This window comes from Sprattus sprattus (assembly GCF_963457725.1).
Source record: "Sprattus sprattus genome assembly, chromosome: 4".
NCBI classification, from domain to species: Eukaryota; Metazoa; Chordata; class Actinopteri; order Clupeiformes; family Clupeidae; genus Sprattus; species Sprattus sprattus.
Genome location: NC_137923.1, coordinates 26,579,669 through 26,594,739, shown reverse-complemented (window position 1 = coordinate 26,594,739; position 15,071 = coordinate 26,579,669). Strand labels below are relative to the sequence as shown.

The following is a 15,071-nucleotide window of genomic DNA, read 5'->3' as shown; positions in this document are numbered from 1 at the left end:
CTTTGTTATGTAACAACAATATTGAGTGGGGACAGTGAGAGTTATCTGTTTCCGGATTCTTAGTGGGCCTAGACTTGGTCACTGAAACAATTTAAAGGCAGATTTTGTTTTTATTCAAATGTATGCCAATGTATTATACATGCCAATATGCAAAAGAGAAGACCCACAACAGGTTAAGGCTACAAACTTTCCAGATCTTGGGTACGTTTGAACTCGGAGCTGTTCTGAAACTGGATCCCTGATTGAGAGCACTAGTCTTCCAGCCTGCTCTGCGGAGCTATCACTGTTGCGCTGCAGTAAACAAGGGCCTCCTAAATGACAAGTGAGAAACTACAGACCTGAAGGATCAGTCATCATGCACGCAAAAAAAAGAAGCCTTTTGACCGTCTCTAACTCACTATGTTCAGCATTCTCAAAGGTCAACCACGACTGTGTTCACAGAAGCACAATGTATGAAAACTACTTTTGAACCTGAATACATTTTAAATAGCCGTTTAATAGATTTGGTATCCTTGACGAAGAACATGACTGTGTGTGTCGGGGGTTGATATTGAGCAGCATTTGGAAAAAGGATAAGCTATGGGGTGTGTGTTAGGATACAGGACGCCAAACGCCTTATTTTAAACTATATTAATAGTAGCCCAATGTGTCCCTAATTTAAAACATGTATCCGCATGTAATCTACTGAGTTACGTCTTTGCCTCTTTTTTTCGCCAAAAGGTGGTGACAAAGTATCATTTTACAGGCGGATCGATTTACACCTTGCGCTCTCGATTACGCCCGTGGCCTTTTCGCTGGAGAGTGCTTGCGGCTAATTTTGGTAACACATGGCTTGCTCTAATCATAGTCTATACACCGCTATTTTTTAACACAATGTTATGAAAAGAACCCGCGCATGTTCCCGGGCTGTAGGCCTCAAACTCATAGTGGTGACAGGTCTTAGGATGGGAGCCTAGATGTTCTCTAGTGTTACTAGGGCAGAGAGAGCAGTTGGGGACTGTAGCCTACATCAATTCATTGACAGAAAAATAAATCGTAGGGCAGTGGACTCAATTAGGAGTAGACAAATTATGACTTTATTAAGGATTAATACATACAAAACGTTAACACAGTCTGCCGGGATCATACAAAACAGTCAGGCTCAAATACAGCTGAAAGCACTGGCAGAATCAGGGTGGGGAGAATACACAGGCTGCGGCAGAAGCGCAAACACAGCATCAGATAATCAATACCAAGTGACTATGGTCAGTACACACGCCTTCCTCGCTTCAGTGCAATGCTAAAATAAGCACGCTAATTTAAGTTTACAGGCATGCGTTAAAACTGCACCAATAGTGTACTTTCACTTTCGCTACCATTCTAGAGCCCCTCTGATCCACAGAATCATCAACTGGGAGACTGCGCCACAGCAAAGGCCTGCTATTCTCTGCTGAGACGTGGCTGTATTCTTAGTTGTGAAACATCGTGTAATGCTGATCAAGGCTGGCTTCCGAACAGATAAGGCGGCCTCGATCTGCTGCTGCAACTCTGGTTGATCGATGGACTGTTTTTCAATAAAAAATGATTTGGAGGTTTAAAATAAAGAAAGAACTCATGTTAAAACACGAGAGCCTGAAATACAAACAACTGGAACCAACAATAATGAGATATCATGATTCCCGTTTAGTTTTCTCATGGTTACATTCTAAACAGAGATAATATCATGAGGCCTTTAAATCCCAATTTTCAGAAAAAACTGCTAATTCAGAAGATGTTTTTAATCAAAGTTAAAGTGATTGGTAGAGATAATTCACAGGTATCATCTTGAGCCCATCAGGAAATGTGCAGACAACACCTGAGGTTGGGCAGGGGGCATTTAGTGAACCAGTCCACCTCCAGCTATGTTTTAGGGTTAGAGGATTTTTTTCAGTTTTGGTCCTGGTTATTGGTGTCTGGTAATTTTCCTCTATGTCAATCTTTCATTGATTCCACATAATACGTCTGTTACTGGTGTTTGCACACACACACACTAAAAAAACTATCAATCACATATTGACCAGTGGAATGAGACAACCAGGCACTTGTGGGGAAACATCACATAACAACCCGTGTTCTTAGGGACTTAGATAAAGTCAAGAGATCTTCGGTAATTAGGTTATTTTTTCCAAACAGAAATGGCATTATATTATCACAAGCAAAGAGGATTTGAAGACTTGTCACTTTCATCGGTAAAACATTATCATTTCAAACAAGTGAAGCTCTGCTATGACCGGAGCACAATTGACACACAATCTCTGCTTGAAGATCTATTTTTAGACTTGCCTTCAAGGCAGGAGTTAAAATATGAAAATCCCCATGTACAGAGCAACTACAAATGTTGGTTCTTGGCCACCTAAAGAAGTATTTCAGCTGCATTTAAAAAGTTGAGACCGCATAATGCTGTGCATGCAGTACCAGCTATCACAATTTAATCAATGGCTGTTCAGTTCTTCCCTGTCCTTCAACAATAACTAATGGTGGGATTTCTAGTAGTGCTTTAAACCATTGCCGTCTTAACTACCTGTGAATCAATGTGTATTTCTAAAGGTAATTATATATGGAGCAACCTTTTGAGCAATGTTGCTGGGCAATCACATGATCAGTTCCTAGTGTTCAGATTGGATGACCAAGTTGTACACTGATGATAAAGGTTTTCCAGATAAAAAAGTACCTGAACAACATTGCTTAGCAACAGTAAAAGAGTTGTCCTGTGTATACAATGAATCACATGCTAATGATCCACTGACCACATTAAGATAGGAAAGGGTACAGGGCTGTTTATGTGATCTTTACTGAGTGTTCATGACATTCAGCATACCCACTTTTTCAACCAATCCAGCTCAACCGCTGATTAAGCATAGCCAGTAAGAAGTCTTGGTTATCTTTGCTCACAAAGAAAAAAACATGCAGATAAAAAGACAACCATAAGGAAAAACTAAACTACAACACTACATACATACGTAACATACCCTATACATACATGTACATAAACTCCTGGTTAAGGCACTTCATGGGATGACAGAGGACTGATGCCACCTACTGGATACGCGTGTAAATGCCATGGTAAAGGTCTTGTTTCTGTGAGCCTGCCAACAGGCATAGTTTAGCGAAGCACAGCTTCTTCTACATCCAACACCAAATGTACTAGCAAATTTAACTAGTTATCAAACATTAATTTAAAAGGTGACAACATTTTCTTTACTATATGGTTCATAACATATGTTAAGACAGGAAATAAAAAAATGTACCTGTACACAATCATGGATTACCTGTAAAATAGGAGCAGGTTACACGTTCCTCTAAAGGTAATGGGAGAACTTCAGACAGAAAGTGTGGCTGATTTACTGACTGGGGACACAGGCTCTTGTTCAGGAACCTCCGGCTACACAGTTCCTCTCTCCTGGTTCCACTTAAAGCAGTCATCAGAGGTGGAAACACACCTGGTTCCTGTTACCTAGGCAACAAGGGACTGTGGTGCTCTTCCTGATCTAGTCCTAGGTCTTGCTCCTGGAGGTCCTAGCGGAGGTGCTGAGGATGGCTAACTCACTGTAGGCCTGTGTGTGTGTGTGCGAGGTGCAAGCTACTGGAGGGAGCGGGTAAGGGCTCTTGCCCTATCAAGTAACACTTCAACCTCCAAAGGCAGGAAAAACAATGTGTGGACCCCGAAAAAGACAGGGGAGACAATGGGTGGAGCCTGAAAAAAAAAAAAGTAATTTCAGGGATCCTCCTCCACCAGCTGCTGTCCACTGATGCCACATTGGAATCCTGTGTGCCAAGACTGTTTGATGGTGTGGAAGTTTGTAGACCTGTAGGACTATGGGGTGCGGAGGGTGTGTTGTGGAGGTGTGGGGTTTGAGGTGGGGTGTCCTGTTGGGGGTCAAGATGGTGGGGGTCCTCCCTGGTATCCTGTGTGCTTCTACAGGCTGAAGCTTGGTTGAAATATTGTGTGTGTGTGTGTGTGTGTGTGGTTTAGGGGTTGGAGAGTTTGTGCTCTGAAGCGACCTGGCCGGTATGCTTGAAGTATGGAGGGACATGGACTACTGTGTACTTTCACACTTTCTAGCTTGAAGCGTTCTGTGCATGTGTGTGTGTGTGCACGTGGGACCATGTGTGTCTGCATGTGTACAGGTATGCCTGTTTGTGTCAACGTGTGTACAGAGTGTGTGTGTGTGTGTACATGTGTGAGTCTTTGTGTGTGTGTTTATGTGTGTGCGTGTGTGCCTGGCTGTGTCTAGCAGCAGCGGCGGCTCGATGGAGGGGCCTGACGGGTCAGCTTGAAAGACTCTGTGCTGTCCCCTTCTGGGTTCTCCAGGGGTGGGATCTGCCGACCTGCAGCACACACATAGACAAGGAGAAAGGTCACCACCAGGGTCAGATGTTAAGATGTCACACTAAAAGTGCAAACACAGACTTTAGTACACTCAACTAAACCCATTTAAGTGAGAGACATTCACTTCAGTTAAACCTGCTCTGAAAGGCCAAAGAATTAACAGTGGATAAACGCATCTTCAGATAGAAAACATTTAAGATAGGAAAGTCCATGCATTATGAATTGAGCAAGGCACACTAAATAAATTAGCTTTACTGCAGAATATCTTTATTATATTTGAACATAACTAACAGAAAAATATCCCGAAGTATTCTATCCCAAGTCACTAAGGAACATTATGAATGCAAACGCAAGGGAGACTAACAGTAAGCAGACCTGTCTCTAGCACTCTAGAAACTGATGATGACTGGGGTTTCCCCAGGTCAATCTATTGAGTCACACACACATCGCCCACAGTCATGCTGGCAGCCTCTCTACACACTGCAGCCGCACTGAGAAGGAGGGGTGGGCATGGGTCACATACACAACATCGCGGGCAATGTGCCAAAACCCTTTTAGCCCAAACCCAATATTTTAATTATTGGTGTGTAATGCACAGCGAGTGTTTGTGAAAACACCAAGCGTGTAAGCTTATGTAATGCAGCATGCACATAACAAATACAAATCAGAAAACAGCTGATTCTTTGACAGATCTGCAGATGTCCAACCTGGACTAAATCCCTTAAAGAGCCAACCCACTGTCCAGACAAAGCTCAGGAAGGGCTGTTTCCCACAGTGCAGGCGTGTTCACTGCATCTCCATCTCAAACTACTTCTCATGCGTCAGGCAAGGGAGAGAGGAAAACGTGCGTATTCGAAACGGGGCCTCACACTGCTTGTTGTGTTCTGGGAGCTTAGACAGGAAGGAGTGATGGGGTGAGCGGGACGCGGCGAGACACTCACTGATCTTCTGGAAGAGCTCCTCCACATTGACCGCGTTCCTGGCGCTGGTCTCGATGAAGATGGCCGCAATGGACTCCGCAAAGTCCTTGGCCTCCTTCATGGGAACTTCCCTGTGAGTGGGACAACAGGCCAAGAGTTAACAGACCAAACACACAGACACACACACGCACACGCACACGCACACGCACACACACACACACACACACACACACACACACACACACACACACACACACACACACACACACACACACAATCCCAGAGGGGCATGAGATCAGACTGGGAAAATCAAACTCAGGAACTAACCATGTTACCCAGCAGGAGCTGAGATACATGGACAACTGTGTTTGTTTGATTTCTTTTTGTTTAGGTTCAGTAAAATCTGCCTCAGTCCATAGTATCAGAAATGGACAGAGAGAGGTGGAGGGAGGAAAGAGATGGAGCGATAGAAAAAGTAGAGAGAGAGAGAGAGCAGCAGTCACCTGATGTCTCCCAGGTCATTCTTGTTGCCTGCTATGGCCACCACAATGTTTTCTGGGCCATGCTCCTTCAGCTCCTTAACCCACTTCTTTAGCGTCTGGAATGAGTCCTGTACACACACACACACAGGGAGAGACACACACGCAAAAACGACACTGGTAAATAGATAGAAAAAGAGGCATGTCAATGTGTGTGTGTGTGTGTGTGTGTGTGTGTGTGTCAGTGTATCTAGGGTGTCAGTGGTGAGGTGGCTTCGAATCAAAAACAAACTTTCCAACCGAACTGTATAAAGTTTTGGTTGGGTTTGGCAGAACAGTATGCTACTGTTGCAATATCAAGGGCAACACTTCACTTACTGGGGGCCACATCCAATGTCACAAAGTGTTCAGTAACACTACAGAGGGAGAAGTTCTAGAATCAGAGGTCCTGTTAAAAAGTTCCTGAGAAAGACCTGCCTCCCTCTTTATCAATCCAAATCAGACTGTGGCTGTGGTCCAATAGTCTGAAAATGCTGTCTTACTACCTTCCCTCTCTTAAACGAGAGAAGGAAGGACTGTCCGAATTCGATTCTTTGTGGTTATGAGATACCTTAAAATACGTCACATAACGGCCATTTTTCAAGGCGCCACCGATGTAGCCTTGATGCTATTACCCAAAACAACAAAGATGGCGGACCAAACCCCGCTGACGGTCGTGTTTTGTATGTACTGTACTTTTGTATAGACCAACCAGAATGTTGGTAAACAAAGGTTGCCAAGGTACTTCCGGGTGGCAAACTGTCATCCTGTCAACAGCCGAAGTAGTTCATTTACGCGAATGTTATGGGGAAATCGTGTTGTGTTTGGGCTTGTAATGCCAAATGTACCCAGGCACTTAAAGGATTATTATTACTTTTTTTATAGCACTATTTCAGCAAATTCTAGATTTCAATCGTTAATAATCCTTTTATTGAGAGTAATAACACAAGCGGGTGACCCATATCAATGTTTATTTCCCCATTGCCTGCGCACGCTGAAAGCTGAGCTTACGTAAAGTTATGTCAACTTTCTACCCCTAGCAAATGTTACCAAGCTAGGATGTCTAATGTTAGTCAATCAACGCCATCAACTCGCCACAATTTTACCTGCAGAATATGTCTCAAAAGCTTGTGCAAGTTTATACAAATAGGATAATAGGAAATAAAACTATTTTGTTGGTTTGCTGTTGGGTAGCTTAACGTTGGGTAGCATATCGTGCTAGCTTGCTAGCGTGAGAGTGCTAGTCCCGTTGTTATAAATAAACCAACCACATACAGTGGCGTGATCTGGCTTGGCTATGATACGGTTACTTAATCTTTTTTCATAATGCAGGTGGGTCAAAACTGATTTTGCCCCATCACAACACCTGGAACCTGAGCTAGCCAACTCCAGTCCAACCACATCTGCTAAGAGAGCACAAATCCTCAAAACTGCTCATGTACAATAAAATGACAAAGTTTTCAATACTTTCAATAAGATCGATAGATAGATACTTTATTTATATCTGTATGGACAAATTCTTGTGTCCACACAAATAGATGGAAAGCTACAAACAGTCCTGAAAATCGTTGGATATTGTAGCGATCTGAGTTACTACGAGTTTGATACTTCAATGTTCTTCAATGACTTGGTCGTAGCAATATTACCGTTATTCGCTAACAAATATCAACAGCAACAAAATCAGGAACGTCTAGTTTTTCAGTTGACAAGATCATCCTCATAAAATGTGTAGTAATCATATTCAAAATTATGATTAAACGTGTTCGTACCTTGGTTAAATTACATGGAAAATCCTATTGGTTTGTTAAGGTTTACTATGGGCAGGGGCGAAGTTTGCCACCCGGAAGTAAGATATTTGTTATTGTGACGTCATGCTGAATTGTCGGACCACAGCCTGTGAGAAGGAATGGAACTCACCAGCTTTGTGATGTCATAAACGATAACTGCAGCTGCAGATCCTCTGTAGTACATTGGTGCCAGGGAGTGGAACTGCAACCAATCACATTGGTCAATTAGCCATGGCAATTTATTTATTGATCAAAAAAACATAATTGTTCACAGAGGTAACCTTTAGCTATGAGCCCATAAGCGTGCTGTCATCCCACACTTACATGTGGTCCTGTTGGGAAAAAGTCAACTGTGATATTTCTAGTTTCTACACTATGGTTTCACGTTGTCTGTTTTGTGTTCGATTTCAAGGAACTCAAAAAACCACATGACTATGACTCAATGAAGTAAAACTGGTTACAGCCCTATAACTTTGGTTGATAAAACCTGGATTGTCTAATCAGTTTTATATCACACATACAAAAACAAACGCACAAACGCTCTTCAGCCACAAAGGATCTAACCTCCCTGTTTACCTGCCACTTTCGGGTGTGCCTTTGGAAGTCCATGCATGAGCAGGTCTGATAATAGCAACTACTCACTAGCAACCAAAATGAGGACAAGAAACTAGCACCGTGCCCTCAATATCTAACTGTGCAGTAATAAACTACACTGAAATAACTTGGCTTGCCTGACCCAATTTCAATTATTTTCGGTCTGAGGAGGGATATCCATGACTGAGCCACCAGCTGGTGCCATGTGTGGACTGAGGCTCTCTCTACTCCTCTGATCTGGTGTGACTGCGGCCTCATGGGTTAAATGACTGCACTCGGCTGGCCTAACTTGAGCACAGAGAGGCCAGCAGAGAATATTACTGGAGTGAAATCCTCTGTTGGCCGCTCTTCAGCCACAATGGATCTAACCTCCCTGTTTACTTGCCACTTTCCGGTGTGCCTTTGGAAGTCCATGCTCTGGCACTAGGCTTTGGCTGCTGACTGTGGATGGTGTCTGGCTAAGTTCAAAGTGGTGTTAAGAAATTCAAAGATGCAGTGAAAACCTGCATGGCATGACAGACTTGAGCAAGTCCTAGCAACGTCTGCTCAAAGGTACAGTTTAGAGATATGCTGATCCCTGTGTCTCTCTCCCAGTCAAGACATGTCGGTTTGGCTCTGACTACACAGGTAAACTATGGCTGCCCCTAGGTGATGTTATTATGTAGTTAGGTCATCATTGTCCAGGACAGTTCAATTTCAGAATCACCGGCAGGACATAAAAAAAAAACTAAAAATGTTGTAGCTTGTGAGAAGGTGAATTCTTCCCCTCCTCACTGTGGAAAAAAAAGGGATGGTGCCTTTAAGACTTTTGGACTCCACCCCCATAATGGTTGGGGCTGGGCTCACCTGATCCCAATGATGGAGCTAATCAAGCCAACGAGGCTGTGCCCTATTTAAAGGGTGCCTCATTTTCAAGAAGGAGATTGACTGGGAGAGAGAGACTTTGCCAAGAGAGGCATACGACAGCACGGCAACAGAACTTTGGGAAGAAACAGGTGTACTGCTTTCCCTGTATACCGGATTGAGGTGAAACAGTACGTGTCTAGATGCTTTTAGCTTTGTTTTGTTCCATTGTTTTGTATGACTTGTTCTGTGTGACTTCTGTGTGCCTTGTCTCTGTACCATGTTTGTGTGCCTTGTGTTTTGTGTTTAGTGTAGGTATTTTGTTATGATGGCCAGTGGATGTACTCTAGTTTCAGGTTAGTCTCTGTGCCTAGATTTGGGGCCTGGCTTGGGCTGAACAGGTGCCTGTGATTGGACCTAAGTATGACGAGCAGGTGCCCAGGGTGCAGAGTACTGCAGTACCTGTGAGTACGGCCGGTATGTTCGATTTGTTTGTTTTATTTCATGGGCACTGTGTTGGGGTTAGTCCCCGTGTAAATAAATATATATATATTTTTATATGACAACCACCATCTCCTGCACTGTTCTTTTGCACTTCACCACCCAGTCCAGTCGCCACATCCCCAAACAACGTGGGGTGACCGTCCGGTCCCTCACATAGCTGTGTAACTAGATAAATGCTATTCCAATGCTTAAAGAGGTTATTGGAAACAAAAAGCAGCTTACACGAGTCCTCCAGCGGTTTGTCACTGTGTTACTCATACAAGCAGACCAGAGGCAGTTACCATAACCAGAGGCAGTTACTGGTAGTTACAGATAGAATACAGTTAATAGATTTCTAATAGTTACATAATGACTCCTTGGTTGCTTTGATGTTTCTATTCTTGCAGGCATTAAAGGTGCTATATGTGGGATCTGAGTTATCTCGAACACACCATTATGCCCATGACGGTACTCTAGCTTTGCTTTGCTGTTTTTGCTACCGTAGCTCATCAGTGCCTCTTGAGAGAGGACAGGTCAAGGCTAACGGATTAGCATGCTAACTTGGTGGATATCCTGGGAGCGTTTATCAAATTATATCAAAATGGTTATTTCTTCACATTCTATTGCTATTTTTAGTTCTTTTTTGAATGTTTTAAACTATTATTCTTACATATAGCTCCTTTAACGTATTGTGCGCTAATGTGCGCTGTGAGATTGGTGAGGAAAGTTAGAGTGTTTTTGTCCTAATGTAAATGTCACACCACACATATAACCATGTCTAACTAGGGTGTAGAGGAAAATGCCCCTCTTCCCTCAGACAGGCTGCACAGGCAGAACAGACAGGAAGTGATGTCAGCACGAGAACAGGGGACTCGGCCAAACGCTAAGGCCACTTTGACCCACAGGCAATGGTGACACTTTCTCCTTACTGCACAAACACTCACACACACACACACATCTGCAAAAGTGACACACTCACTCACTCAGTGCTCTATACTTATCATTCACACTCGCATTCAAAGTTTGTCAATGAATATCACCCCACTCACACATATTCACACAGAACATCTCTGCAATGCAGTGATGCCACCAATGCTTACTCAGCAGCCTCCCACACACTGGCACGAACAACTTGCGCACACACACACACACACACACACACACAGAAAGAACATAAACTCACGCCCACACAGTCACACAACACAAACACATACAGTCACACATACGCTCATTCAGTAAAACCTCCTACACAAACACCCACACGTCTTAGGGCATCCTGCCAGCATCTACACATTACGCCACCTCTTTCAGCAGGACACACACGCACACAAACACACACACACATTCTCTCAGACACTCACCCATACACACACTAACCCCCCCACACACACTCATGTGAATATCTTTAACACACAGACATATCATACATCTAATATAAATAAACAAATAACATCTCACTCACCCACACACATGTAAATGTATTTAACAAACAGAAATATCATTCACCTAATATAAATAAACAAATAACCTCTCTGCTTCCGAAGGGCAGAATTTTGGGGTATAATAAGAGTGTATGAAATCACAATTACCCTCTAAATACACATCTATAAACACAAACACACATCTATAAACACACACACACACACACACACACACACACACACACACACACACACACACAGAGTGACCCTGCTGGTGTGGACACAGGGCAGCGGAAAGAATGATGCAAACTCTGCCAGCACAGAGAGAGAGAGAGAGAGAGAGAGAGAGAGATAAAGACACACACTACAGTGAAACAAAGAAAGAACAGATAAAGGAGAAAGAGAACATAGAGAGATAGTGAGAACTGAGAGGAAAAACAGACAAATAGATAAAGACAAGAAGAAAGGCAGAAAGAGCAAAGCAAGAGAAAAAGGGTGAAAGGATGAAAGAGAACAGAGTGAAAAAAAGAGAACAGGAGCTGAGGAAGTGGAGGAGGTTGGCAGTGAGGTCACAGCAAGGATGTGACACACACACACACACACACACACACCCACACACACACACACAAACACAAACACACACACACACACACACACACACACATAGGGCAGGGATGAGGTTGTGTCCAAGTGGGGCTTGGGTAGGGGTTGGGTGGAGTTGTGATGTGCTGTGGAGGCTGGATGAGGTCAGCATTCTTATTTGGAAAGACAGTCACTACCGTCTGAGGGAAGGACGCTTCATTCAGATGAGATGAGTTTTTTTTTGTTTCTTTTTCAGTTTGACCGCTATAATCCTAACAAAACATGAATCATTTAAATCATCTTAACTCTGAGCCAATTGTAATAGCTGGGGATTTTTTATTTTTTTCAAACATCCTTTTCCCACTGCTAGACCTGAGCACCAGCTTAAATTTAGGGACTTAGACACTGAATAGTCTCTATCCTTCAGGCTTGTTTGACTTAGCGTCATCACACATATGCAGTGCTGGTGATTCTATCCATCAGATAAAAAGTGCTACTGCTGCTGTTGTTATGACTGCTGTCCCCTGTGAGAAACTGGGCCAGGTCTGACCTGCATCTGCTGCAGGATTAGCTCCCACCAGGCCTACTACCGGTTCCCAGACATCCATCTGTGGGCCAAATCTGTGCTGCTCACTGGGTTGTGTGTTGTGTGTTGTGTGTGTAAAACCGGAGGCTCTTGTGATACCCACCCTCTCCTGTCCAGCAGTATCCCAGATCAGAAACTTGTGGAGCTCGTTGCCACATGGAACAGTCTTAGTCAAGAAAGATGCGCTGCAGACAGAAAGAACACAAATATTGCATTCGAATTATGAGCATGGTGGTGATTTTCGCAGCCAATAAACAGCCAGTAACAAGTAAACAATGAAGTCCAGCCGGAACAGTGGCTGACAGATTCTGGCCCAAATGTGTGACAGTTTCAGCTGCTTTCAAAGAGTATGAAAAAACAAAGATGTGTGTGTCTGTGTGTGTGTGTGTGTGTCAGAGGGAAAGGGAGAGAGAGAGAGAAAGAGAGAATGAGGAAGATGAGCAGAGAAAAGTTGGCCCCCAGTGCTATACTCATTTCTCTAGCTAATCTAATTTTCTCGTAATTTCTCCTTTAAACTGTTTTATTTTAGTTTCTAATCTGATTATCCCTAAATAACTGCCCCTCGCGCCACAGAGCTGAACCAACATTAAGCTGCTTTAATGCTCCGCTTTGAGTAACATGAGCCAATGAATGCCAATAATATCAGAATGGGGTGAAACATTTGAAAAACCTGAGACTCCACAGGCTCTTCTAGGCTTCCCTGGGCACTGATCTGTTTGACATATCAGGAAGACGTAACTGTTCATGTTACTCATCTAGCTCTCAGGTTCCCCTGCTCATGCAGACAGCAGAATCTGAAACTGTGGCCAAGGGGAACCTCTGTAGTCTTACACTACAGTCATTGCAGCACCTTTTGTTGTTCTACCTGGAGCAGCACTGCCTCACAGGTTCTTCAACAGGTCTTAACGATTGTAGGGACCACTGAACGGGAGGGGCCATGTTCCAGATAGATGACAAACCAGAGGCTTCCCTTACAGTCTTACCTGCCCATTGGCCAATTCTGTTCTATCAAAATCTGCCTTTCCTAGACCTGTCCTCGTCAAACTAGCTTCACATAGTCGGTTAGTAGACATTTTGCTACTAGAGGATGTTAAGATATTTAGAAATACTTGCCATGGCAACAGTACTGATAGGGACATATTTCCAGCTAATACACTGGGTCACAGCTGGGATCTCCGTGCTTGCTCTTGCTTACCCAGACAACAGGTTTAATTGCCGTTATAGTGTCACCAACTATCTGGGCAGGTTATGAGTTTCATATTCAGCAGTAATGGCTGACGTTAACTTCACATGCACCCGAATCCTCTGTCATATTATTCAATGGCCAAACTGGAAGACTGTATGCTATTCCCCATCATATAACACTGATATCATGCTAATGTTATGTACTTACAGAGATGACATTCCACACCAACAATTTGCTTACTTGCCAAATATTCATCAGCAGCATCAGCCACCTCCTTATGACCTGCATGCACAGTCTGCCTTTTTTCTGGCAAGCAGGGCCACAAGCCCTACTGTCACACAGCCCCTGACAATGAGTTGCTATCTAGATGCAGGCTGTTATGCAAATCAAAATGAATATCAGGAACATTATTATCAATTCCTGGTAAGTGAGCTTATGCTTTCTCCACTTAGTAACTGGCAAGAGAGACTGATAAACACCTCAGTTTGGTAGAGTTTTGTCTCAAGGGTCCCAAACAAACACATTCTTTCCCTCTTAAAAAAGATGACCTAAGCTCTTTCAGTATCCTAGACAAAACCACAACTTAGTCATGTTCTGTTTTTAACTTATAAATAATACTGAGTTGGCAGTAGACAGTCAGTTCGGTTGATAATTTGCCGATGTCCCTTACCCTATAGTCGGACTTATGCTATGGTCGAAGTGGTCCTGCACGAAGCGGCACACAATACTGGACTTGCCGACTCCCGTATCCTTTGAGAGAGGGGAAAAGAGAAGACATCAGGTTAAGGAACAACGTATGTTCTTACGTATTCAGTCATTATCGTTGCCCGTTAGTCCATTTCCAAGCATCCGAGGGCAAACACTTCCAAAAGAACTGATTTAGGACAAATGTAGGATAGTTTTGGTTAGAAGGCCAATGTTGACAAAGCAGTACAATTCTTGAACCTATCCCTCCCTAGAATGCTGGATTTCTGTAGACAAAAGCCTAGAGCTGCTGACCAGAAGCCAACTGCCCTGACAATGTGACGTAATTGCTGTGGATGTTGACTTGGCATCGCTATGCAATCGGAGAAAATGACACCTGAATGAACACAGAAACATGGAAGGGCCTAGCATAGAGACACCGGCTTTGATTACAGTTACATTGGACTGGAAAGCAAAGATTTTTTTTTTCCAAAAATAGACTCGCGTTAGGCAATTACGACTGGGTATTACCAAATAGGCTATTACATCAGTATCAGTGCGATTTTTCGAAAACGTCTGAAAGTTTATCTGATCTCAAATTAAAAGGAAAGCAGAAAATAGCCAGATTAACTAGTTCCTCGAAAACAACACCAGACCGGCGGTTCGCTCATGTTTGCCTGCCGAGACGAGCAACGGAACCGCAGACTCGGGAAATCTGCGAGGAATCGGGCGGAGAAGTTTTTTCTCGACTTACCCCGAGAAGGCAGACTTTAAGTTCCCTTATTATGGCCATTTTAGACTTTCTACGAAGACCGATGCATTCTTCGTCCGCGTTGGAGACGTTTTATTTCTTCAGTGCAAACATGCTTACAACGACATTTTTGGTATTGAACGACAAACCCAGCCCCTGACGACTTGTATGACCATCTTCCCAAATATAACGGAAACCAGTTGGAGTCACTCGAAGCGGTGTCAGTCACGTGATGTGTGTGCCTCTCCTTTCTCCGACTTTAATAACTAGTCAGGAACAAAGATAAAGGGGCGACATGGTAGAACAATAGGTAATGTCATTAGGAGAAGTTATACTGCAATAGTAATAGTTGTAAAGTAGGTTTTGTA

The 15,071-nt window shown here is 43.4% G+C and overlaps 1 protein-coding gene across 2 annotated transcripts; it reads right to left on the bottom strand.

The window, feature by feature from the left end:
* Nucleotides 1–1,053: 1,053 nt before the first annotated feature.
* On the bottom strand, nucleotides 1,054–14,871 carry rab31 (RAB31, member RAS oncogene family). Of its 2 annotated transcripts, none has more exons than XM_080837850.1 (7): nucleotides 14,707–14,871; nucleotides 13,939–14,018; nucleotides 12,186–12,267; nucleotides 7,704–7,775; nucleotides 5,772–5,878; nucleotides 5,218–5,399; nucleotides 1,054–4,347 (listed from the first exon to the last, which is right to left on the bottom strand). In XM_080837850.1, the coding sequence occupies exons 1-7, from the start codon at nucleotides 14,743–14,745 to the stop codon at nucleotides 4,250–4,252; spliced, it is 660 nt and encodes a 219-aa protein (XP_080693976.1). In that variant the 5' UTR covers nucleotides 14,746–14,871; the 3' UTR covers nucleotides 1,054–4,249. The 2 variants fall into 2 exon arrangements, with proteins under 2 accessions (XP_080693976.1, XP_080693977.1); XM_080837851.1 differs by having other exon boundaries at nucleotides 5,290–5,399.
* Nucleotides 14,872–15,071: the final 200 nt, after the last annotated feature.